General features: G+C 28.0%; 1 protein-coding gene across 1 annotated transcript in view; it reads right to left on the bottom strand.

Annotated features, from left to right (window-relative positions):
* The window catches only part of LOC101236024 (myotubularin-related protein 3), an 81,668-nt gene that overhangs the window by 2,384 nt on the left and 51,474 nt on the right, over positions 1-27,810 (bottom strand). The window contains exons 9-14 of the mRNA XM_065807317.1: positions 25,072-25,179; positions 15,971-16,082; positions 15,682-15,877; positions 4,631-4,813; positions 4,383-4,550; positions 947-1,933 (exon numbers count right to left, since the gene is read on the bottom strand). Of these exons, the coding sequence (XP_065663389.1) occupies positions 947-1,933; positions 4,383-4,550; positions 4,631-4,813; positions 15,682-15,877; positions 15,971-16,082; positions 25,072-25,179 (1,754 nt within the window). The remainder of the gene's footprint in view (positions 1-946; positions 1,934-4,382; positions 4,551-4,630; positions 4,814-15,681; positions 15,878-15,970; positions 16,083-25,071; positions 25,180-27,810) is intronic.

Raw genomic sequence — 27,810 nt, 5'->3', positions numbered from 1 at the left:
AAGACAGCAATCAAAATACTGGGAGTGATAATGAAGTTACCAGTTGTGCATCAAAAGAAAAAAAAATTGTAACAGTAGAACATATAACTTTAATGGCTAAATCAACTTAACCACAAAATCTGAAAGTATTTTTAACAGAATAGTTAAATTACTGCAATAAGAAAAAGCTTTATTTAAAGAAGCTGTTGTCTATTGATTGTGACAGGAATGAAAAACATAATCATTAGACTTCAAACCAATACAGTATGTAAGTAACAAATACAGTAGGTAACCTGTTTGCTTCATGCTATATGCTACATGCGCTGTGCCATCACATATTAGTCAATAACACAGCTTTTCATTACAATTTTTTTTTAATGACATGATTTAAACATGATTGATTGCTCGAAATTTATACATTTTCATTAATTAACTTAAGCCTGACTGAGCTCCTTTTAGCATAACAGTAAACAAAAACCTGTTTTGCAGATAAGGTCTGAAAATTTTTGTGATGCAATCACTAAAAGATTACCATTTAAGATTTAAAATTCTCCTCCTACCCTTACACACAGTTATATTGGTGGATTTAAATAAAAGTTTTTCTTCTTCTAGATTGTTAAAACTAAGGCAACCTAAAAGGAGCAACCTTTATTTTCTATGAATAATATTTATACATTTTTATTTATTATGAATTCTAGTCCTTTTTTCAGCTCAACCTGGTTGGTTTTATTTTAACAAATATATATTGATAATAAAAATTTTTCTTCTAAAAAATGCATATTGAGTGTTTTTAAATTTTTAAAGTTCAAAATTTAAATCAGTAAAAATAAAATTTGTTATACTGCGTTTGGTAAAACCTGTCTGTAATAATTAACAATTAACAGTAATACACAAGTAATAAGAAAAAAAAAACCTTTTCATTTTTCGTTGTATTTTGATTGTAATTCAAAACTTAAATAAAATATACCTGGTCATCATTTAAGATATGTGGCAGATTATATGCAGAATTGGGCGATCCATTTTGAAAATTTTGATGCTGCAAATATATGCGTGCCTGTCTTTCTTGCTCTAGTTTTTTAAAAATTCTATTTATTTCTTGAGTATGATTTTTTGCAATTTCCATAAGCTGTTGATCATAAAAACAATAAAAAACAGTTAAACCATCAGTGTCTAAAAACTTACTAAGGTCTTTTTGAAATGGGTTTTTTTGATTAGAGTTAACTTTTCCATCACTTGCACCCATTGATGATGACATTACATCCGGAAACGATTTAGTTCTAGAAAGCATGCTAGATAAAGGTGGGGATTCAGGTGAACTATGAGCTCGGCGTATTACTCCGCTTCCATGACGAGATAAATTGGTTAAATTTGAATCTAATTGTAATGGTTTAAAACTTTCATCTAAACTTTTTCTGCGTTCATTTTCATTAGTTATAGTTCGAACACTATCAGTCATTTTTGGAGTGTCTATGTTTTCATTTTCAGAATTGTCTAAATCGTCTTCACTATCCCTATATAAAAATTTATCTCTATTTATATAATTGTCTAAAGGTTCATTGGCTGACTCTTTAATTTCATCTATATTTTCAATTATTCTCCAGTCATTCGATTCATTTAAATCCGCAATACTTAATAAATTAGCATCATTGTTTGCAAAGGATTTGCTTTTTTTACAATAATTAACATTCATCGAATGTCCGTTCTGCGTTATAAAAGTTTCATTATTGCTAGAATTGTTTAACTGCTGAGCTGAACTATAAGATGTAATAAAACCATTAGGTTCTTTGCAACTTTCTCCATTAGCAGTAAAATTTCCTGAGTCGTTAAGCTCAAGTTGTGATAAATCAACTAAGTCTTTTTGAGGTATACTTGTTTTCGAATATTGATGCGAAGTAGTAGTAAATACAGATTCCCACAGTCGTAAATCTTTAACATGATAACTTGGGTACAATACCTGACAAACAATTTTACAAATATATTGTTTTGTAAAAAATATCTTAATAAATAAAGTGTACATAATATTTGTTAATTGAAAACAATTTTTTTAATTTATGCTACATGCCACAACAACAATTAAATGATAAATAGACATTAAAATTATTCAAATTCACAAATTAAAATAACTAATAAAACATTGTTAACTACACTAATTTTATTATTTAGTATATATTGCCTAGTTGTAACCCACCTGCAGGCATCTACCTAGTTGAGCTACAGCAAATAGATACCTATATACAGTGCTTGTTGTGAGGCAGGATAGTATTTTTAGTTTACTGAAAACAATCCTGTTATTTTATTTTCTCCATTTCAAGCACTGACTATATAGATAATCAAGATGGTTAAAAGCAGACATGTATTCTAAAGTATTCTAGATAGATAAATATTTGATAAAGATTTAATGATTTTTGGTAGTAACAAATAAAGAGGAAAAAGTTAAATGTAAAAACATATATTACTATAAAACTATAAAATTAAATGGCAACTTACAACTTTAAGCAACTATTTTTTAAGAACTTTATATTATTGGTATGTCAAATGGTTACCTTAAGAGAGGAAAATAAGTAAATATTAATTTAATTTTACTCAACAAAAACGCTTTTGCTAACACAACCTGTTTGAATGAACTACTTACACCTTACAACTTAAAACAGTCATGGGTTTGATTTTATTAAACCTAGGACATTTATTACAGCAAGAAAAATAATAACCCTCAATAAACCCAAACTACCTTGTTTATTCCTGAAACACCCTGTCAGATACAACCATTAATCTCAATCATTGCCTAAAATCACCTCTTTTTTTCTTATCTTTTAGAGTCATAAAGACACTCCACACCACAAACTATACAACCTGAATTATATACAGTATATAACTCAGGCTTCATTTTATACTATTAGCTTATACGCATTTTACACACTAAACTTGCATTTTTATGTGCTCATATGATATTTTGTTTGCTAAAAACTTTTTATTTTGTAATATCTAATTATCTAAAGATATCCTTTAAGCAAGTAAATGAAGTAAATTGTGTTTTGATAACCACACACCATAATCACAAAAATTTTAATAACTAGTATGTAATATGTACTCATTATTTACAAATAAAAATAAATTAAATAATTTTTATTAGGTTTATCTTTTTGACCAAAGTATTTAACAACAGAAGATAAACTTGTTGATTACTTTAATACGACACTACGTAAAATCAATACAAAAAAAAAAGTATTAAAAAACAAAACAATTTTATCTATCAGTTAGCAAGCTTATAAATATTTATTTAAACTTTATCAATTTTGTAGGATACATTTTGTTCAGGTAACTACAAAAACAACTATGTAGTCATAAATTCTCAATTGTTTGAAAATATTTTTAAGTTAAATAAAATAAAAAAACTACCTCTTAGTTTTAATGCTTCTTCTGTCTCTGCAACAAAACACAAATCTTTCCGTAAAAAACAAAGGGTTTACCACTAAAACCTGATGCACACCAACTTCAAACCATCACTCTCTCCATTTCGTTTTTTATATTGCTGTTATGATATTTTTTTACATAATCATGATAACCGTAACTAGATATTCTTTAATACCTCAAAATTCAACACTCAAATATTGAATGGTTTTGTTAGGCAAGTTACAGAAAGATTTTTAAAGATAAAAAAATCTGTGCTTAAAAGGTATTTGGGTGTCGAAAAACCAACTTTATCCCATTATTTTTTTTTTAGGCGGGGAGGGGGGTTTCAGTGAAAGGAACAATGGATTTGGAATAAAAAGTTTTGTTGTTCAAAACCCATGGTTCCACACTCCATTTGTTCCACCCATGGTTCCACACTTCCATGTTGTTCAAAACCCATGGTTCTGCTCCATTTCCTTATTTAAATATGACATGAAATATTATATGGAAGAGCTTAAGCAATTTTTTACTATCAGATGACTTTCTGGTCATTAACCTATCTTGCAGGTCAGAACTGAGTATTTTTATTGTGATATTATCACTCAGAAGATTACCAACTTACAAGTTTACATGCTCCTCCTATCTTTACTCACAATTAAGTTGCTTTTTTATATCAGAGTTTTTCTTTTCCTAGGTAAGATGCCTCCATCATAACTAAAGAGCGTTGCCTGCCCTAATAATTTAATGCAAATTGAAAAAGAAATTAAAATTTGTTTAGCTTATGATTACAGACTAAATAACAATTTTACTTATATTCCTCTGCTTTAAAATTTTTGAAAAATGTTATGTGCACTTAGATTATTATTATTGTTGAAGGTGAAACTTTACAGCTTTTATAAGGCAATAAATAAACATTGGTAAATAAAAATTTATCACTAGATGCTTGACAATAACATATTTCAAAACTTAATAACTGTGTGACAAACAGACCTTTTTAAAAAAATAATATATACCTTAGTTTCTTTTGTATAGATATAGTTGATAAAGTCTTTTCTGCATGATAAAAGCATGTCCCATAATGAGAGGGTTTTTGACTTAACTTTGTTGTTATGCCTATCATGTGTACTGTTACATAAAAATGTTCCATACAAACAACTATAAACATGTTGCACAAGTTTTAGCTAAATAATATATACAATCAACATTACAGATCTAAAACAATAACCATTAACAATTAAAATTTATGTGTAAAATGGTTTACCAGAAAAAACTCATTAAACTCAAATGCTGAGGGAAACTGTCTTATAAGCTGGTAAACTGCATCTAACCATTGTAAAAACACCGGACTTTTTTCATTGATGTCTCTTTCTTGACTATGTCCACAACGATCTGCAAACTTATGCCCAAATTCCAACCATTCACGTTCAATAAGAACATGAAATCCCTGTTTATCAAAATAAAATAAAATAAAAATTAACAGTACTACTATTAAAACTAAATTTTAATTTAAATTTAATTAAATTTAATTTAAAATTACAAGCATACAAGTTTACAATATTTAAAATTTATCGATGAATATAAATTTAGTTATTTAAAATTATTTCATCAACTTGTTGCTCTCACATTTGGAGCAGAGGGAATAAAATTTTAGGGCCTTTTTGTTCCCAGCCTTCAATCATTGCAATGTTTTAAAAAGCATAACTATTTGACATAAGTATAAACAAACAAATGTTTGGATTTTGCTCCATGTTAGCTATCTCAAACACCAAAAAATGCTGGATCCGTCACTGCCACAGATCTCTAGTTTCTGAAGCAAATTTGTTTTGGCAAATTTGCGTTTAAATGCTGCAATTATACAATAAATATTTATATACATATATATTTTCAGTTGAGAAAATATCTCAAGAAAATATGTAAAAAAATAACTTTTAAATGTACTTTTAAGGTTCAGAGTTTGCAGTTAAGTATCAGATCAAACTCAAATTATTAGAACCATTCGATAATGAGAAAGCAGTAGCCATAGCTAGCTCCTTGAATCCACTCATCTTTTTTTATAATGGTTCTTTACAAGAACTCTTCATTTGAAATAGCTTCTGAAGCTTACCTACTCTGCAATTTATTTTAAAAACAAGAAATATATTTCTTGTTTTGAGAAATAGATTTCTTAAACTATGCTCAATAGATTTACAATTTTGCTGTGAGTTCTGATGAGCTGTTAGCAACTTTGAAAGATTTTAAATGAAAGTACTAACTTAAGATTTTAAATAAAGTTTTGGAATTCATTGTATCCAAAAAATCTGAGGGAGCCTCATCTGTAGACTTTTTTTCAAACTTTGATCTAGAATATTAAAAATTAACCAGTTCTGGTGAAATATGCAACTTAAGACCTAGTGGGTGGTCTTTACCAACTGCTTTCAGAAGGATTTCAGCTTTGATTCTATCCGCTTTTACATCATTTTTGAATATAGAACTTTTTACCATTTTTATATTGTGATCTTGGTCAAAAGATGCTATCGCCAGCACCAAACACCTCTATGGTTTTACCATGATTTGAATTTCACTTCTGCAGCATATATACATACATATGTGTGTATATATATATATATATATATATATATATATATATATATATATATATATATATATATATATATATATATATATATATATATATATATATATATATATCTATATATATATCTACTATAGCATATTTATGTGAGCGTTTGCTCACTTTTTTTGCTTATCTAAATCGATACAACTTTTTTAGAAAAAGAAGAAGAAAACAAAGAATAATGAACAAAAAGATTGCTGCCCCATCTTAAACTTTCAGTTAATGTAGAAGAACTCTACTGCGAGTCAGGTTATTTGTCAGTCGATGTATGTACTGAAGGCCTCGGCAGCAGGCTATATCAGTATGACATCACACTGCTCACCTAAATCAGCAGTATAAGATATATATGTATATATATATATATATATATATATATATATATATATATATATATATATATATATATATATATATATATATATATATGTATAAATATATATCATTTAATGCGTACTTAAACATGAAACACCACTGGCATTTTGGTTTTTGGCCATAAAAAAAGGACTTTAATACAGACATTTCCTGAAAGTTAGAATTTAGGCAGGTAGCTTAGTTCAATATCTACATATAAAGAAGATCTACTATGGCTACAAATATTATATTTCTTTCATTTTCCTTTTTTTTAAGAAAAAAAGTTCCTGGATTTAAAAGTGCATTTTAAAAGTTAAAGTCAGCTGAATATATTGCTACATAAATTGTGCATTATTATAAATATACTAGGGGTGCACCGATGCCTACTTTTGGCCGATGCCGATAGGTACAGGCCAAAAGTAGGCATCATATATTCAGTCCTGAAACTGAATATATGATGGAAATATACACCTGAATGGAAATGCCACATTCCATTCATGTGACGATGAAAGTAACATTTTGAAATTGTTATTGTTGAAGTTTATTTTCCATTTATTTTTTTATTGTTCTCTTGACAATTAGAGCAATTCAATTGAAAAGCTCGTTTTATAAATATTTACTTTCGTCATTTTGTTCGAATTAGAACGATTTTGCTTTTTATAAAGAATGAATGGAAGATTTTAATGCCATTACTTCTAATAATTGGCAAGTTTTTAGCAAATGTTTTTACGAAGTTAAAATATAAAACAATACTTATTTTAAATGTTTATCTATTATTAGATCGCTATTATTAGATCGCTAGATCGCTATTATTAGATCGCTATTATTAGATCGCTAGATCGCTATTATTAGATCGCTATTATTAGATCGCCATTATTAGATCGCTATTATCTATTATTAGATCACTATTATTAGATCGCTATTAAAGCAATTTTCTCTTCCAGTTCCCATTTATTCAAAGTATTGTTTCAATTAAACTTTTATTTCTCTCATCTAAAAAAGGAAGAAACGACACAAAAAAAAAAAAAATTCTATACAACGTTATTCATTCAATTCAATTCAAGTTCACTTTTCTTTCTCTTTTGTTCTACTCTTTTATAAAAACAGTGCGCGATGAAATAAAAACTTTTCTTTCTTAACGTAGAATTAAATTTAGAGATATTATTAAATTAGAATTAAAGAAACAATGAGTAAAGCAACGAAAAGTCCAATCTGGGACTATTTTGATATTGATGAAAATAATCGCTTAAAAGCAATTTGTAAATTTTGCAAAATGAAAATATCAAGAGGAGGAACATCTGGCAAAAAAATGACAACATCTAATTTAAGAGGGCATATGAAAGCAAAACATATAAAAGTTTTCCAAAAAGTAGAAGATCTAAAATGTTTCAAAAAAATTAACACAGAAAAAAAAATGTTATTGCATCTACTTCAACCAGTAAAGAGAATGATAATAGCAAAGTATCCGTTAGCAACAGTGTTACAGTTATTCTAGATCAAAAACATCAATCTAAGCTTGAGGAAACTATTAATAACCATAGGAAATGGACTTCAACTGAACAAAGAGCTCAAAAAATAACTATGCTTATCGGAGAAATGATATGTGTAGACATTCAGCCGTATTCTTTAATTACAGATCAAGGATTTAAAAAACTAATTATGCATCTTGAACCAAGGTATACTATGCCCTCTAGAAAACATATGACTGAAACAGTTGTTCCTTTAATTTATGAAAAAATGAAAATACAAATTATGAATGATGTAGCAAAAGCAGATTTTTTGAGTTTTACCACTGACGGATGGACTACACATCACAATTAACAGCACACTGGATAAACTCAGAGTTTAATTCTATGACAGCTGTGCTACAACTTAAAAAAATAACAGGCTCTCATACAGGTGTAAAGATATCAAAATTTCTAAAAGGCTCTTTAAATGAATGGAAAATACCAACTAACAAAGTGTACTTTGTCCTCTCTGATAATGCTGCTAATATGAAATTAGCCATAAAAGAAGCTGGTTTAGAAAAAAATTCTCTCAGTTGTTTAATCCACACTCTTCAGCTTTGTATAACCGATAAGGTTTTCAAACAGCAAACAATTGTAAATGATCTTATAGCTAAGTCTAGAAAAATTGTCACACACTTTCATCATTCTTCATCTTCCATGGATGTGCTACATGAAATTCAACAACAGCTAAAGTAACCCCAACACTTATACAAGATGTAGTAACAAGATGGAACTCGACATTTTACATGCTAGAAAGACTAGTTGAACAAAAAACTTTACTAACGTTATTTTTTATTAGAAATCATAAGTGTAATGCCTTTAATCTTAATGAAGACCAATGGTTATTAGCTGAGACGCTTATCTTAGTTTTAAAGCATTTTGAGGTGGCTACACTAGAGATGAGTGAAAATAGGGCATCAGTGTCTCAAATTATTCCATTTATAGTTTCAATGGGAGCATACCTAGCCTATGCTTCAGAAAATGCAAGTGAAATAAAAACTATAATAAAAGAGTTGAAAAAAAATTTTATCTCAAGGTTTTCCAGCTATAAATGTAACAAAAACTTGAACATGTATACAGTTTTAGATCCAAGATTCAAACTTAGTTATGCCATATCAGATGAGGAGAAAGACACAATAAAATCAAATATTCAAGAGAAATACATGAACCTAAATAAAACTGATAATACAGATTACCTTTTAACTACAGACAACTTAACTCAATCAGATAATGAAACAAACACTTCATCTGAATCAACCCAAGAACCTAGCTCTCCACTCAAAAAATTAAAAATGGCAGAAAACATATACAATTTCTATCAAGTTTCAAAAGCACCTCTTGACACTGAATTAACAAAATCAACAAAAGTAAAGAACTGTAAAAAACTTTCAACAGAGAGAAAAAGGAAAAAATGTAAGCTAAAATGATTTTTTTAAGTAAGAACTTTGATAACTTTTTGTTCTTTTCTAATTTATAATAAATTATTATAGATAAAACTAAATTCTAAATTATCATAAACAAATAAAAATTTAAAATTAAAATGAAATAAAATAATATTACTAATATTCATATATATTTAACAACTTTTAATAATAAAAATTCGTACTTTACATTTTAGTTTAGTTTTTAAATTTTTTGTTTAATTACTTTTCTTTTAGAACTGATGAAATAAAATTTTACTTATCATTGCCTAATCTGCATCAAAAAGAATGTCCATATAAATGGTGGGGAAATTACAAAAATACATGTATAAAGAAACACTCTAGTAGCAATAATATTTCAGACCTCTCATACCTTGTCAAAAAATATTTAGGAGCTCCGCCTTCTTCTGTGTTCAGTGAAAGATTGTTTAGTACTGGGGGAAATATTTATGAATCGACACGGTCCCGACTAACTGCAGAGCATGGAGAAAATCTAGCTTTTGCGCATGCGAATCGGAAATTTTTTGGAGAAACGGAAACAAAAAAATAGATTCACAGTTTTATATAATATATTTTATTACTTTTCATAACATAATAAAAATTTATATAACATGACGCAAGTTAGTCTATTATATTTTCAATATGTTATACTTTATGTTTATATTTTTTAAATGTGCATTTCTTGATTTTAAACTTCTTTGTAGAGTTTTGGATCCATAAGTTATATAATTAATGTACTAAATTATAAGAAAACTCTAAAAAAAGTAGAGAGCCCTGTTAAAAGCACTCACAAATTTTTAGTTTAGTGGTTGCATATATGCCTATATAATAACTTATTATTAATAAGTTATTATATAGACTTATACATTGTATTTATGTTTATGGCATAATTCTTTGTTTGGATATAATATAGAAACACAGAATCAAAAATAAAATTTCAAAAATTTCAAAACAATCGGCATCGGTCGATGGCTAGAAGGCCGATGCCGATGCATCGGCTAAATGGGCGATGCATCAGCTAAATGGGCGATGCATCGGCAGGCCGATGCCGATGCACCCCTAAAATATACAAGATAAATATATAATTCAAGGCATATTAGGTGTAAGCAGAACAAATCTGTTGACCAGCCTCAAACCCCTTTTTCATCTATTAGGATAGTGTAGATGCATTCATAGGTTATTGCTTATGCTTCATTAATAGTGGCTATACTATTCTTTCTATTATCTTCTAAAAAGGTTATAGCTCTAAAACTCAGTTTAATGGTTGTAAGGCCAACTGGTAGCAAGGTTTGCCGAACTCTGTGGTAGCTCTCAAAAAGGCTAACTCCGTCAACAACTGTAAAATACCAGAATAATAGTAACAGCTGTTAAATATCAGAGTACATTGCCATGTACTTTATGCCGTATTATCATTTATGCAGTAGTGGTGTAGTTGTAGAGCACTCACTTCATAAGCGAGAGGTTCCGAGTTTAATCCCCACCACGTCCCTGGTAGTACCGCGCTCAACTCGTTTCTCCACGCAGTAGCCTTGTTCATCGAGGTTCATGCTTCGGAGTTATAGAGTTAAGAGAGGGTTATACCACAAATAAGTAGCATCCTTGTCTGTAGTGGCTTTCTGAGCTTTGGGGAGGTGAATTAAAAAAAAAAAAATGTTGTGCACAGATGGTGTCCTTGTTGATTAGCAGGACTAAGACAACTCCAAAGCTAATTGCTTGGGATGTTGTGCTCTGTATATGAATGAGTCAAGTTTTCTTTTAACTTGAACCATGCCTAAAGTAACCAAAAATATTAATCATAAAAAAAACCATCCTCACCACCTCACTGTTTCAATATATTCAAAAATATATGCTGTCTTTGAAGTAACTTTCCATCAGTTAAATCTTACCTCTTGCATTCAACAGACTTGCATGCTTTTTGTGAGACTTATTTAAATTCAGCTGTATTATCTTTCAATTTCAATATTGAAGGGTACTATTCAAGCCACATGCTTGGTTTGCTGGTATCTTACACATCAATTCAGTTATTTAGAAACCAGGTTTGAATCCTCTAACCATTCTTTTATGTGCTTCTGCTTAGCACCTCTTTACTCAATCACATTTCTCTTTGTTCTTTATCTTTCTCCTTCTCAAGATTGCACTCTTTTAGATGTGGATAAAAAAGAACCAGGGTCTAAGTGTCTATCTTTTTTTTTTTTTTTTTTGTTATTTCACCTTCCCAAGGCCCAGAAGGCCACTACAGATGAGGAGGCTACTTAATTGTGGTTATAACCCTTTCTCAACACTATAACTCCGAAACACGAACCTTGACGAACAAGGCCGCTGCGCAGAGAAACAAGTTGAGCGCGGTAATACCAGGGACGTGGTGGGGATCGAACTCTGAACCTCTCGCTTATGAAGCGAGCGCTCTACCACTACACCACTACCGCTATCTGCTACTTTTGGCACCTCAGCGGCAGTGCTTCACAGACGATAATTTAGATCTATTTAGATTAGTTAGCAGATTGACTATATAACAGTCAAGTACATTTGATGACATTGACTTTAGTGTGTATAAGTACAATTTAAAGACATTGACAAAGAAATTCACGAAATAACTATTAAAGTGAACTGTTTGCCGTAAAATTTACTGTGATTTCGCCACAAACTTTTAAAACATGATTTCTGAAATTTTTTTGCTGTGAATTTTCACTGAACTTTGTCTAAATTATACAAAGACTGGATGTGTTGCCAAGAAACAATACCTGCATTAATGTCAATGTTATATCTGTGTAAATTGTTTCTAATACTTTTTACAAAATGTGGGGTATCAAAAACAACAAATATTTTTATCAATAAAAGGATTAGGAAAGTATGGTAAATTTTTGGAAAACCCAAGCATATGTAAAGCAGCTATATTAGTAGACCCTTGATCACAAACTGTACACCTAATGTGTAAACCAGTTTTAGAACCTCGGAAATGGTTTCACGTAGTAAAGAAGTCAAATCAGCTATCGATACTTTTGAATTCATTGAACAAGCACTTATCCGATATTTTTACTCATGTAAATACATCAAATAGCCATATTTTTAGCAAAGCATTCAATTTTTAAAGTGTGTGAGGAACCCCTAACACAGTTCCCAAACAACTAAACATTTACCTTGAATAATAACTCACCAAAATGAAACATTATAAAGAGTTAGAGGTATACATTTCAACGTTTTTTTTTTTTTTTTAAACAACTAAGTATATATATAAAAATCAGGGGTGCAATAACTTGGTCATCCAGTGGTATGGGGCAACTTGTTTTCACAAAGGAAGACTAAAATTTAAATTAAAAATGTTACCCAGTAGCCCAACAAGGCGACCAGATAGTTATTACTAACAAAATAGTGTTTAATAATAAAACCATATTTGATTGTTTTAAAGAAACCTTTAAAAAGAATTTAAGGTGATTATACACTATGTATATACACTATGTTGAGCTTTTATTAAACCATTAAAATTTTACTAAACCGTAATAAAAAGAAGTCTACTTGAATTAAATTGGACATGCAGGCAAATGTTTTTAAAAATGTTGTAGTTGCATTTTGAAGTGTGTTTTTACTTCAAAATGCGTTTCACACTCACATTTTCGTTCTATTCAAAATAAAAATGTATTATTTTTTAAAAACATAATAGTTCCAATTTTGAATCATGTTTTCTCTTCAATTCTAAAAGCGTTTTAAAATCACACTTTTTTTCAATTCAAAAAGTATCATTTTTTTAAAACACAATTACTTTTTAAATTTTTAACCATATGAATGTGAATCTTTAACACCCTTTAATCTTTAGTTTATCATAGTTAAAATAAATTTTTAAACTATATCAAACAAAACATTATTAATGATGCATGTAGAATTCTTCTTTAAAAAAAAAAAAGATTTTTATAATTTAAAACATTTTAACTAGAATAAACTCTTTAATATGAACACAATTTAAACAATTAAAAAATTCTCTTCATTATGAACACAATATGTCTCTTGCACTTGCACTTTGGGGTCCTTTTAACCTTTTGTTTATCATAGTTAAAATAAATTTTTATTTAAAATTTTCCTATGTAGGTGAAGTTGTAGTTGAATATCTACAGGGTGCGACAGCGTTTCATGAACTTTTTAGAACATTTTTCAAAATGAATTTTTAAAGCACTAAAAAATTATATTCGTGGAATATTAATAGAAGTAAAGTTGAAGATAAATACTTTTTCCACCTTAACATTCAATTAAGTCTCCTTTATTTTGATCACTGCCTCAAGCCTAAAATGGAAGGACTGGCAGGTGCTTATTGTATAGTCCCTTGATATTGAGTTCCAAGCATGGGTAATTGATGACTTCAGTGACTTGACACTTAAGTGGGCCTTTTTGCACCTTTGCTTTGTCACCCTTCTGCACAATGAATCTGTCATTTCGCCTATTTATCACACAGTCAACACTAAAAAGTTTTTGATCTGAGAAAACTTTAACTGTTGACGAAACATGACTTTTTAGCTGATTTAGAAGCTTCTTTGATCATTCAATCGTAAAATTTTTAGTCTTTTTGTTAAAAGTTGACATGAAGGCCACACTGACTTTTCCAAGTGTTTTTAGAGTTCTTCTGACTGTCCTTTCATCAACATTGAACAATTTCACTGCCTTTCTGATGGATACAGTAGGATTCTTTTCAACATGCTTTTTAAGCTTTTCTGTGAACTTTTTATTGACTTTTTTATTCACTGGAGAAGGTATTTTGGCTCTTTCAGCACAGCCATGTTCAACCACTTTGTAAAATGTAGTTTTAGATACTCTAGAAACACAAATTACTTCATGTGCAAACAAACCCGCGTGAATCAAATTTAAAACTTCGGTTCTTTTGGCTTCCATTGTAAAACCTTTAACTAAAATGTGTTTTATTTACTATTTTATTAAAATCTAAGATGGTCATTGAACATTAATCAACAAAAACCAAATGCGGAAGAATTTTATTTACAACACAAAACCTAGCCAAAAATTAGTTTGCGAATCGCTGCCGCACCCTGTAAGTTTTTTTTTTGATATTGTTGCAAACTTTACTTAGATTAAATTAGTTATTGTAAAAAACATGTTAACCACATTTGTGAAATAATTTAACTTTTTGATTAAAAAATAGATAGTTAAATAAATTATTTTTTAAATAGAAAACTTTAAAATAAATATGATTTTGAAAATTAAAAATCTAAATTTAATTTTGAAGAAATGTAAAATAGTTTTGCAATACTTTTTAAATAAAATTTCTGTTTTATAATTAAGAATTAGTTTGCAAATAAAAAAGAAATAATAACTATTTCCTTTTTATTTGCAAACTAATTCTTTACACAAAAATGGCAAGATTATACGAAAGTCTTCATTGTTGATTTAGATGTGTAAAAGCAATCATAAAACTTTGTTTTTTGTTTTAAGAAATGAAAAGTGTTTTTGTTTTAAAGAATTTTTTTCACTAATGGTTTAAAACTTTTTATTTTTTATTTAAAATCTCATTAAGTTTGTACGACAAGTAATATATATGAACAAAAATTATGTTTACAAATACATAGCAGATTAAATAAGCTTAAAAAAACAAACTAAATTGTGATAAAATAAACAAGCAATTATTATGTTATGTATAAAACATGTTTAAAAAATATAGTCTTTTTCAAATAATGAATTTATATTTAATTAGTAATTTTTGTTATAGTTATTGTTTAAAAGATTTTAACGCGGTATAAAATAAAATAAAGTTCACTACTATAATTTAGTTATAAAGCAGTATGGCTAACAAAAATGACAATTTTTTTTTTACATGTTTATTTTCTTTTATTAAATTTTGGAATTTATTAGTATTAAAATTTATAACTTTTGGAATTTTTAGTTTGGGCGCATTAAATTGGGCACCCATACCAGTCAGATGGTATAGAGGAAAACTCTGGGTACAGCACTGTTTATATCAGTTATCTCCATTTCTCCAGCACTTGTGCTCAAGCCTTTTCGAAAAAATTATGTCAAGCGCATAAAAAAGCATTTGTTAAAAAAATAAAAGAATTTTTTTAAAATTGCAATAAATATTTTTCTGCTTTTTATTTTATTTATTTCAATTATACTTTACTCAAATCATTCTTTTTGCTGTTTTTATTTTAATTTAAATAGCAAATAGATAAATTTCTAAAATCACTCACACCAGCCTAATAAAATTGTGCATGCCAGTCTAAAAATGGCCATCCAATCATTTGACTGATATATATATATATATATATATATATATATATATATATATATATATATATATATATATATATATATATATATATATATATATATATATATATTTATATATTTGTTTAAAATAAATCAAACAAATATATACATATAAATGAATAAAAATAAATAAAATGGTATTATTATAAATATGTACTTTAATAGTCCTGTAGTAAGGATCCAAAAGCAACTCAGATAGTGACACTATTTGCGTGGTACGATCCCATCCATCTGAACAATGAACAAGTACAGATTGAGCCCTAACATCAATAGATTCTACTATAGTGAGTGTAGCTCGTAGTAAAGCAGATAAGTACTGAAGCCATCGAGTATTTTCAAGAGATGAGTACCAACTTAAAAAAAAAATGTAATTAAAAATTTTTTGTTTTGTACAAAAAAATTTTGCTAAAAAAAAAATACGTTTAGATAAAAAAAGAATCACATACTTAAGCTGTTCTTTCCCCAAATAACAAAGTGTGCGTACACTTTGAAAACTTTTACGTATTACATGTATGTTTGGGAGATTCATAAATTGTATGTCACAGTTTGGATAATACTCTAAATAAATAGAATATTTCTTTACAGCACAATATTTTTATATCCACTAGTACATATTACAAAACAAATTTTTTCAGTTATAATAAATATTTCAAAAGAATAGTGAAATTTAAGAAACAGGATGTAATGATATGTAATGATATTATATCATTACATATCATTTATGGAAAACAGAATTTAATTCTGCTTTGATTGTGAAATTAAAAACAGTTCAAACTAGATTGAGCAATAAAAACCACCAGACAAACATGGAAAACTTACGGAAAAATTTATTAAACAAGTTTTACATTTCTGAAGATGCGAGGAAAAGGTCAGGACCACCAGAAAATGTTGTGAAAATTTCAGAATCCGATCTCAGAACTTTAGTTCTTCTGATATTAATGCTGATGCTGATTCAGATTTTAAATCATAGAATTACTATCATAAAAGATCATACTTATCGCACAACTCTCAAACTTATTGTACAGCTCTAAAACTTGTGCAACAAACTTCAATTCTAAAATTTATTGCACTAGTCTCAAATTTTTATAGAGTAGTGATACTCTCTAAAAATATTTTTACTAGAAATGTAATTGTCATAGCTACAATGAGTAATATGTCTAATATGTCTCGCTCAATGTCTTACAAATAGTGATAGAACAAAAATAGTAATATAAATTTATATAAATTACAACTAAAATAAATATTATTATAAATTTATTATTTTTTTGAAAAATATCATGCAAAATTAAATTAATCTCACTAATTTTAGTATTATCAATACTTTAATTGCTTTGATATTTTGATTGCTTTTTGTTGTTTTTGAAACACATAAGATATAAAATAAACATTTTTGAAACTTTTATATAATTTCCATTACTTGAGACCCAACATGACATACTTTAAAAATTTTTTTTTTGTGGTAATGTTAGATTGAATTTAGTTTTAGGGTCTTGTAGCACCACTAAAAATATTTTTTATTAAAAATATTTTTCAAATCCAGTATTATTTTATTATATAGAACAATTTAGGGTGTGTCAGCAGATATTTTCAAAAAAATTTGTTTTTAGAACCATCCAAACATATATATATATATATATATATATATATATATATATATATATATATATATATATATATATATATATATATATATATATATATATATATATATATATATATATATATATATATATATATATATAAATATATATATATATATATTTATATATATATATATATATATATATATATATATATATATATATATATATATATATATATATATATTATTGTGAAATTGTGAACATGCAGGTTGCATGAGTTTACACAGTTTTAACAATATTTATCATGAAACATTCATTATATAAGCCCAGTTAAAAGCATATTAGGTAAGTTTTATTGGTTTTAACGTTGCATATATTTATTGTGTACACTTAATTTTAATCTCTAGGATGTCGGATCAGCAAGAAGAAATTTTTATAGATGTACCCAAAGAGAACTTATCAAATCTGATGTGGAATTATTTTTTACGAGGGTCAAAAAATTAAGTGGCAAAGTGCATACAGTGTAAGCAGATTTTAAAGATATTGGGTGGATGTACGACACCAATGCATACCCATTTTCAAGCAAAGCATAACAAAAGTTTTGTTATGCTTTGCTTGAAAATGGGTATGCAAATGAAAAGTATAAAAAATGTGAAATTATCATTTCACATTTTTTATACTTCAGACAATTTAAGAAAATGTTTAATAATGCGTGGATTTGATGTTCCTAAATCACCCACCAGTATACAGGTTGTAATGGACTTCAGAAAAAAATTTTGCCAGTCAATAATTGCAGAAATAATTTCCCAAAAAAAAAAGAAGGTATATTTCAGTGTCAACTAACATTCATAAAACGCTGGTTACTTCTCATAACCAGCGTTTTATGAATGTTAACATACATGGATCAGGTGGTCATGTTTGGAATCAGGGTCTCGTATTAATGCCCAATTTGTGCCTGAGGGTTGTGTAGAGTTGTTGGAGAAGAAGTTTGAAACTTGCCAGTTAAATATTTATATTATTATTTTGAGCATTGTGACTGACAGTGTCTCAACAATGCAAAAAGTGGGTAGATTGTTACCTTGTAAACAAGTTTTATGTTTTGCTCATGCAATTCAAATTACTATTGCGAATATATAAAGTACAAACTTAAGTAGAGAAAGAGGAATATAATAGTGAAAGTGATCTAAATCTTGATTCCAATGAAGAAAATTTTAGTGATGGCAAGGATAATGAAATGGAATGTGGGTAGATATGGGAAATGAAACTGATGCTATAAAAACCACTAAAAATTTACAGCTATTTCCAAAATTTATTACTAAAAACCATTACTAAAGAATATCCATTATATGGACAATTTCACTAATATCGAAACGTGCACCTTAATGTGACACAGGCAGATACTCTTCATCAAAATTGTTATAAAACCCTTACAATTTGTTAAAAGCGAAATTAAAAGATAATTTAACGAAACACAATACTTTTCTTTACACAACTTAAAAAAACATTAACATATTTGGATATATCCATTTGATAAAGGAACAAGTTTTGCTTTATTATATGAAAATGAAGAAAAATGTAAATTAGTAGAACAAATAAAAAATAGCAAAGTTATTGATTACAACTCAACGTCCACATTCACTACTAAATTGCAAAAGCTGTGATGCAAGTTAAAAAAAGAGTGTAAGTTAGACACTGTTACTTATTTTAAAATCTGTCAGAATGCATTTCATCTATTTTATGGAATTATTTATGAAAAAAAATTTATAGAATTGTTCACAAACCACATATAATAATAAATAAACTACCTAATGCATCAAAGGAACATTGTTTTTACTATTAAAACACAACCTTGTGGAACATCAGAGTTAAAACTATTCAGCCAACACTAAATAAAAATTTAACTAGACTAATTCAAATAGTTTAATTGACAATGCTAAAGAATGGAAGATAGACCCCAATGAAATTTAAATTTCATTTGATGTGGGTAATTTATATCCTCCATACCAATTGATGAAGCAATTCCTGTTCAATGTTAACATATTGAATGATGATGTTGAGGATTTAAAAACTATGATAAAATTAACTTTTGCCAATATACATTATTTGATTGAGCTCACAATAAGCAAACATTTTATACAAAAATAAAATCCTGTTAACTAATTCAGATCCAATAGGTTTGTCATTGATGATACTTATAACGGAAGCATTTTTCAAAATATTGAAAATTATTGAATCCCTTTTTTCTTAAACTATTGAAAACCCTTATTATTGAGTCCAACTGCATACATACATACGGAAACTTGTTGTTGGACTCTGCAAACAAACAGTGGCAACAAACCTTTTTACAGTGCCACCAATTCAATTACATTGTGATTTTTTTTTTTTTAATTTTAATTCAGCTCCCTAAGGCTGAGAAGGCCACTACAGCAGAGGAGGCCATACAGTCGAAAAGGCCACTACAGCCCAGATGGCTACTTTATTGTGGTTACAATCCTCTTTCACTCCAAAACAAGAACCTTGACAAACAAGGCCGCTGTGCAGAGAAATAAGTTAATAACACAGTACTACCAGGAATTTGGTGGGTATCAATTTCAAATCATCTGAAATTAGGCAAATAGAAGATGCTATAATTTCTTTTTCATGCGATAGATGACAATTGGATAAAAGGAACAATGCTTCTTGTTCCTATGGTAACTCTGAACCTATGGTAAATCTAATTTCTTGTTCTTTAAAAGAGTTTTCTTTACAAAATCTGCCAGGACAACTGCCTTATCAAGAGTCTCTTTGAGATGCTTACAATAGTTTGATTATGATTTTGCAGTAAATCAATGAAAAGTATCTTTATTAAGCTTTTCATAGAGAAACACTATGAATTCATTAAATAGAAGCTATACTGTTAATAGTTCTATTTGTTGTTGTTCACTGTTTAAAATCCACTGACTGAATTTTTATCACTGTCATCACTTTCATATTGCTTTGCTGGATCATCATTTTGTGTCAGATAAAAAAAAAATTTTATGTCAGATACTATTGTAAAAAATTCTGGCCAGCTTGAATGCTGGGACAACTAGTAAATCTTTTGGTAAATTTTGCATTGGTAAATCTTTTGCATCGGTAAATCAAACTTTTCAATCTCTACTGAAGACAATTAGTACAAAAACATTTCAAAGACTACAGCACTCAACATCATTAAATTTTGAAGTATTGTACAGAATGTTTACTTTTTGGACCAGCAAGGATGCATTGTTTAGGCTTAAGACTGAAGAATTAAGAAAACCTGATTTTATGATATTTTAACTTATATGCTGCATAGAGTTCCTTAAGGTTACACAAAACCAATTTTTTTGACATGAGTTTATTTTTTCTAATACTAAAATATTATTTTCTACCAGGCATTTACTTTGAATACTTATCATTGTAAAAAAGTTCTAAAATATATTTGCAATTTCATTCAACCATAATTAACTATGCTTTTTTTTTGTTATTGCTTTTCTGATAGACGAATATTTTGATGTTAATATAAAAATTCTAAATTGCAGCCTTCTGTAAGAAGCTTTAAGTTTTTCTTTTATGAATTCAATGAACAAGTCAAAATTTTCAGCTTTGGTTGGAATCTCCTTCTAAACATCTATTTTTCTATATCATCTTCAATAACTGTCATTTTCATCTCTTTCTTTTATTCACTTGATGCTAATTAATATTTGTACTGTAGAAAAAGTTTTTACCAAATTTACAACAAATTTGTACTTTTTAGAACTTCAAATTTTTATTTAATGTATATTGAATTTGCTGTGTCTAAGTTAATTTCATGAAGACTACCTGTAAAATAAAATGAATTCTTTTAATACCTTGCTTGAATAACTCGTTTCTCTGGGCAGTGGTTTTGTTCATAAAAAAGTAAAAAATAAAAAATATTCTACATTGGTTACCCAAAAGAAGGCTATAACTAAACCAAAAATAGAATTGCATCAATCAGTTTTACTTTGAACATATTAAAAGCAACATTCCTGAACACATGACTGTAATGTAATAGTTTAAAGGGATTTTTTTTATTTTTATTTAAATGACATTTTACTCACTTTATCTTGTTACTAAGTAACAAAAATGCAAAGATTCTCATTACTATAATTTTTAACACTTGCAAATTTGAGAAATAAAATTTGTCACTGCTATAAATACCATTCTTTGTTATGGATATTAAATGAATTGCAACACCATGTTAATTCACTAGCATAAGGCTTAAACTTAATAAATAATAATAATAAACTTAATTTAACTTAAATTAAACATATTTATGAGTAATATACTATAAGATATATAATAACTAGAGATGTGTCGAAACCAGTTTATGAGTCCCTAATTCCAGGTACTCAGAAGAAAATACTGAGTCTAAGTCTGGGTACCTGGCACTGGGTCCATATCAAAAAGTTGGAATAAAAGCTTATTTACACTCGAGGTCACAAATTCAAATTACACAAACTAAAGTGTTAACTCGATGCCGGTAAATATTCTTTCTCCCCCAAGGTTGTTAATATTTGGAATAACTTGCTGTCTGACGTTGTTAATGCCAAAAACATCAAGAGCTTTAAAATTAAAATTAACTTTATCAACTTTAAAAAATTCTTTTGTGAAATAATTCTCTTACACAATAAATTGAAGCTATTCAAATATCCATATAAATCAGTTTCCTTTTTGCATATATATTCTGATTATTTTGAAAAAAATATACATTTTTATAAATATTGTAAGTGAGACATATCTTTATTGAGTAAATATGTGGTTATCGACACCATAATACTCTTAGATTTATATCAAGAAGTTTATTGATTGAAGTTTAAACTAAAAACAATTCTGTTAATAATATTTTGACCAATTTAAGTACCACTTAAACAAATAGTTACAGCACTTAAGGTTAATTTTTATTCAAAATTTATTTTAAGATACCTGGTGCTGGGTACTGTAACAAAATGGCCAATTCCGGGCACCCAGTAAATCAGCCAAACTACCAGGTCTCCGGGTCCGAAACAGGTACCCGGCACATCACTAATTTTGACAATAATATATTATTAATACATTATTGTCTCATAATATATTATAAGACAGATTAGGAGACAAGTTGTTAATTTGACATTAATTGTTAATTGTTAGACCAGTCCTCCACGTTAATATTTCTCTTTCTTATTTATAAATTTTAAAAGATTTCTTTTAAAAGATTCAAGCAACGCAGTATATGTTGTTAGGTGACATTTACTTTCTAGCTTTACTGTGACAGAACACTGTTTGTCGTAACTGAGAAAAACCACATCAGGGTATGCTACAATGTTTTGTGACTTTTTTGTTGACTTTTAAACATTTGGTGAAAGTGTTTTTTTGACTTTTAAACATTTGGTGAAAGTGTAACCTATGGTAACAAAATAAAAAATGTGTTTTGACATTTTTAAATCAAAAAATTATCATAACAAAATTTGAACTATTTCCAATCAAGTTATTTACTATGAAGCTACAACAAAATCCATATTGGCAGATGTGGGAAAAATATGGTGATTTTAAGACTGAATTTCAAAGTGCCATAACTTTTTAATCATTTGGATTTAGGAGCTTGAACTTTACTTTTTTAATTTTCATATTTTACTGATAGGTATTACTGATTAAAATTTGAAGAAAAATTGAGGGGATGACTGAAATTTTTATTTTTAGTAGAGTTGTTAACTGGAAGATTTTGTACAACTCTGGAAAAATAAAATTCTTTCGGAAGGATATTAAGAATCAGGAATGTTGTTTTTTTCGTACCAAATTTTGTGAAACAAAAAAAACGGGCGATGTTCATTTTGCAAATGCTACTTACAAAATGTAGTCTTTTGCAAGTTAAATTACGAAATAAAACTATTTTGCTACATACTAAAGTAGCACTTATGGAAGTCGCACTTGTGAAACGAGCTCTTTTGCTAAACAACGTTTTGAAGTCTATAAAGAAAGTTTATTAGCCAAATGGATATAATTTTAAAAAAAATTCTTTTATATACCAAAATGTTTATATTAAAATTTTATTTTCAGTATTGTAACATAGTAACATTTTAAGGTTTTATTTTTTGAAATATTGATAAAAAACCATATTTCTTTCGAAACCAAACTATTTCGCACCGCAACTTGCGAAACAGTCCTTAACAGGAAAAAAACTTACAAAACACGGCATAATAAATATTATTTAATTACATTTTATGAATCAAATACACATAATTAACTAAGTAACTAAAATACTAATTATTATATGATATATTATAAGTTTCATTTGTAAACTTTTATAAATAGACTAAGACTTTCATAAAACTAACTTTTTAAAATGTCATTTTATGAATAAGAATTAAATAATAAAGATAATTTGAACAACGTTAACATATGAATGCAATTGCATAATCGGGAAGCAATGTCTTTGTTGAAATCAAAAAAAGACCTTTAAGTAATGTTTGTGCAATGTAAGTAAACTTTATTTGTAATGTAAGTAACCTTTATGTGTAAATGTAAGTAACCTTTATTTAAGTAATAAATACTAAAACTTAATTATATATTAAAATGCTTAAAAATAGCTTTCACTTGTTTTCAAATAGAACGATTTTATCTTTTGTCAGCTGCACTTTTTTTATTTTTGAGGTGCTCTGTAATATGAGCTTTTGCTTTTATTACCTTAATAACAACAAGTAAATTTTAAAAAATTTTAAAGACATCCTTTTCAAAGTTTTTTTTCTAAAATGTTTTCCTTTGTAAAAAAAACAAAGTTAGGGTGGAAAGGTGGGAAGGGTACTTGTTCCCCCATGTATCGTTGGCCTTGGAAAAAGCTTTAATATGCAACATCCCAACATTATTGGGACTATATAACTGCTGAAAGTTTTAAACCTCAACCTATTTTGGAGGGTAGTGAAAAATTAATTGCAAAATTTTGTACCAAAAAATCAGGCAAGTTCAATACAACCCTTCCCCAGTTCTTTGCCCCGAGAAACAAAACATATCTTTAGCATAGAAGTTCACCAGTACTATACAAGCGGTGAAAGTTTCAGAGCTGTTGCTAGTCTGAAAGGTAGTGATAAATTAATTGCAAGATTAAGTAAGAACTAACAATGGTCGAACAACATGTGAAGTTAAATTAAACTTTGTAATGGAACCAAATATTTTATTTATTTTACTGTATTTTTATATATGAGAGTATAAATAGTAAATCTCCATTTCTGCAAAGCCAAAAGCAACAAGCAACCAAAAGTCAGTACTTGAAATATATAAATATATATAAACACTAGCGTAGCAAAGGGAGGAAAATGTATGTATATATATATGTGTGTGTGTGTGTGTGTGTGTGTGTGTGTGTGTGTGTGTGTGTGTGTGTGTGTGTGTGTGTGTGTGTGTGTGTGTGTGTGTGTGTGTGTGTGTGTGTGTGTGTGTGTGTGTGTGTGTGTATACCAGATATATATTTATAAATTATTGAAGAATCATTTAACAACCATATTCTTAGTTAAATAATAACTTTTTTTTTTCAGTTTAATAAATGCTTTCAAGTCTTTTCTGTAAGAGTACATTGCGAAATGCTTATTCCTTTAGGAACTGTTTTGCAAGTATTCTTTCAAAATAATTTTTTTTTGCAAGTTTCTTTTTGTAAAGCGTTATTAAAGAATTATTATTATTTATTTTTTTCGTATAACACGTTACAGAAGGTGAATTTGTGCATGAACAACTTCCATAATAGCAATTTTAATTATGAAATATAAAAATGCAAAATTTTCATAAGTTTCATTTATCAGCAAACAACCCTAACTTATAGCCTTACTTTTACATAGAATTACCCATTATAGTAAAAAATATACAAAAAAATTTAATCAAAAATATATATTTACAAAAAGTAAATTAAAAAACATTAAAAATACAAATCAAAATCAATAAAATTAAACTCAATTTAGAGTTGCATAATAAATTTTTACCTTGACATTCACAGCCTCCTCCTTTTGCTCTGTTGGCTACAGCTGATGCATAAGATCGTGCATCAACCAACAAAAATGGCTGTTTAGAAGTGGTAGACATATCAGTCACTAAAACATAACTTAAAATGTTTTTTGCAATGTTAGTAAAATGATAAAACAAACCTTAAACATTTACTTACTATATTATTTAGATATTCTATAAATATAGCTATCAGTAAGGTATATATATGTAGTATAGATATTTTAGATAACATATCTAGCATCGCGCTGAAATAGCCTGCAGTCAGGGGTTGCAGTACATACATAGACTTTATAGCCTGCTGCCACATAGGAGTGTCCCTACAAACACACACACACACACACACACATGCACACACACACACAAACTCACACAGACAGATATATATCATCTTCAGTACACACATCAAATGAGAGTTTAGGCTTGAGGGTTTAAAGTTAGCATTTTAAAAATGAATCAATACTGTGCTAATTAAATTAAAAAAAAATTCATCAATAAAATGTTTGTAGAGTGTAATGTGTAAATAGTGTGTGGGAACTGTTATTATCAATAGTATCAAGATGGCTCATAAAAAAGGTTAGCATAAGATGGGCTTATACGTGCTCCCATGCTAGTACTATGGATTTGTGGATGTTGATCATTGAATATAAAAATAGTGTTGGTAAGTATGGTATCAAGTATTATAGAAAAATGTTTGAGGTAGGCATTTATGAAGTAGTTTGTCCTTTGGTGTCCTGTCCATGTAAAATTTTATCGCTTCAATACCTTTGTTATGTAGAATATTAGTATAAAGTGTAATGATGTCTGCAGTGATGAACATGGACTCTGTAAGGTGAATTTGTGTTGTTCAAGAATAGAAAGAAATTTGTTGTTATCCTTAAAATATGGTGGAAGTAATTCAACAAGAGGTTTTATAAGTTTGATGATAAAATGTGATAAAAAGTCTGATGGATCATCACAAGCTGAAACAATTTAGCTAAGTAAAAAAATGTTTTTACTTAGCAAAAATTTGATAAGTGATATTATGTTTGTTGTATGCAAATTTGGGTTGTATGGTAGTAAGTGGTAGGTTTTGTCATCCAATAGCAAATCTTTAATTTTGTTTTCATAATTGTTTTAAGTATAACAATACTGCCTCCTTTATCAGCATTTTTTATGGTGATAAGTTAATTTGATTCCAAGTTTTTCAAGACTTCTCTGTTTAGTTAATGAAACTTAGCTTGTCTGCTGTCAAGTAGTGTGGGTGCATTTTTATAGACAGTTTCAAAAAAAAGATTCAGAATTGCATTTTTGTGGGTTTCATTTCTATTAGCATTTCCTTTTTATTTCTTGATAGCTACTAGTTTTATTTAGTATATATTATCCAGCCAGATTATAACCAAGCTCCATGGACAGAACTTGTGTTTCAGGTTCCGTGATTTAATTATTGGAAAGGTTTGTGATGATTTTATTGTTAAGAATAGAAATTATATAGCTTCTCTTTGATACATCTATTATACTAATTCTTTGTGAGATGTTCATGTCCATTAACTGGAAAAATATCTGAAATATTATTCTGAAAGTGTTGAATATATGTTGGTTGTTTGAGGCAGTAAACTGGTATTGGTTGATGTTTTGCTAGTGGATAGATAAGAGAATAGTGGGTAGTGAAAAATTGGATATAGAATGTTGTATGTATACAAATCATAAAATATAACAAGCAGCCTTAATTAAATAACTCACTTAACAATGATCGCAACAACTAAATGTTCCGTATACGGTACACTTATAAAATGCTTTAAAATTATTAACAAAAAAAAAAAAATAACTTAAAAACTAAATAAAATAAGCACTTAAGATGACTGATCAAAATATGTTTTCTCAAAACATTTTTTTTGTGACTTAGGCACTTTTCAAAATAGACCCTTCAATTGAAAAAATATTCTATAAAAAAATTATAATTTATTATTTAAAAATAGAATCTGTTTAAACCCTCAGCCAATGTATTTAAAAAATTATGCTTATGGTTATTTTAGTAAGATGTCATTAGTGACTTTTCATATACATATATATTTTTTTGTTAATTCACCTCTCTAAGGCCCAGAAGGCCACTACAGACAAGAAGACTACTTAATTGTAGTTATAACCCTCTCTCAACTCTATAACTCCAAAACACAAACCTTGACGAACAAGGCCACTGCGTGGAGAAACAAGTTTAGCGCGGTACTACCAGGGATGTGGTGGGGATAGAATATATATACATAAAAATAACTATATATTTTAAAATTATATATATACATATATATATATACATACATACATATATATATATATATATATATATATATATATATATATATATATTATATATATATATATATATATATATATATATATATATATATGCATATATATATAAGGGTGTACACATGGACTTTTGGCTGGTCTCCAGAAAGGCCACTTAAAGCAACCAGTTTGTTCCATTCAGCAGATTTCTTGGTTTTTTCTAGTCACTTTTTCATTATAGGGTTAAGTGTAGATTAGAAATAATTTTCATAAATAAAAGTAATATTCACTTTTCTATGTTCAGATAAAGCATGCCAATTTATACGGCATTAGATTTTTCTCTTGAATTAAGCGCTTATTTTATACAAAAAATGTGCGCTCCTTTTTACATTAACAAATAATTGACAAATATAAAAAAAAACAATTAACAAATAACTTCAAAAACCCTTTTCTTT

The sequence above is a fragment of the Hydra vulgaris genome, chromosome 10 (genome assembly GCF_038396675.1).
Source record: "Hydra vulgaris chromosome 10, alternate assembly HydraT2T_AEP".
Lineage (NCBI taxonomy): Eukaryota > Metazoa > Cnidaria > Hydrozoa > Anthoathecata > Hydridae > Hydra > Hydra vulgaris.
This window is presented reverse-complemented; position numbering and strand designations above follow the sequence as displayed.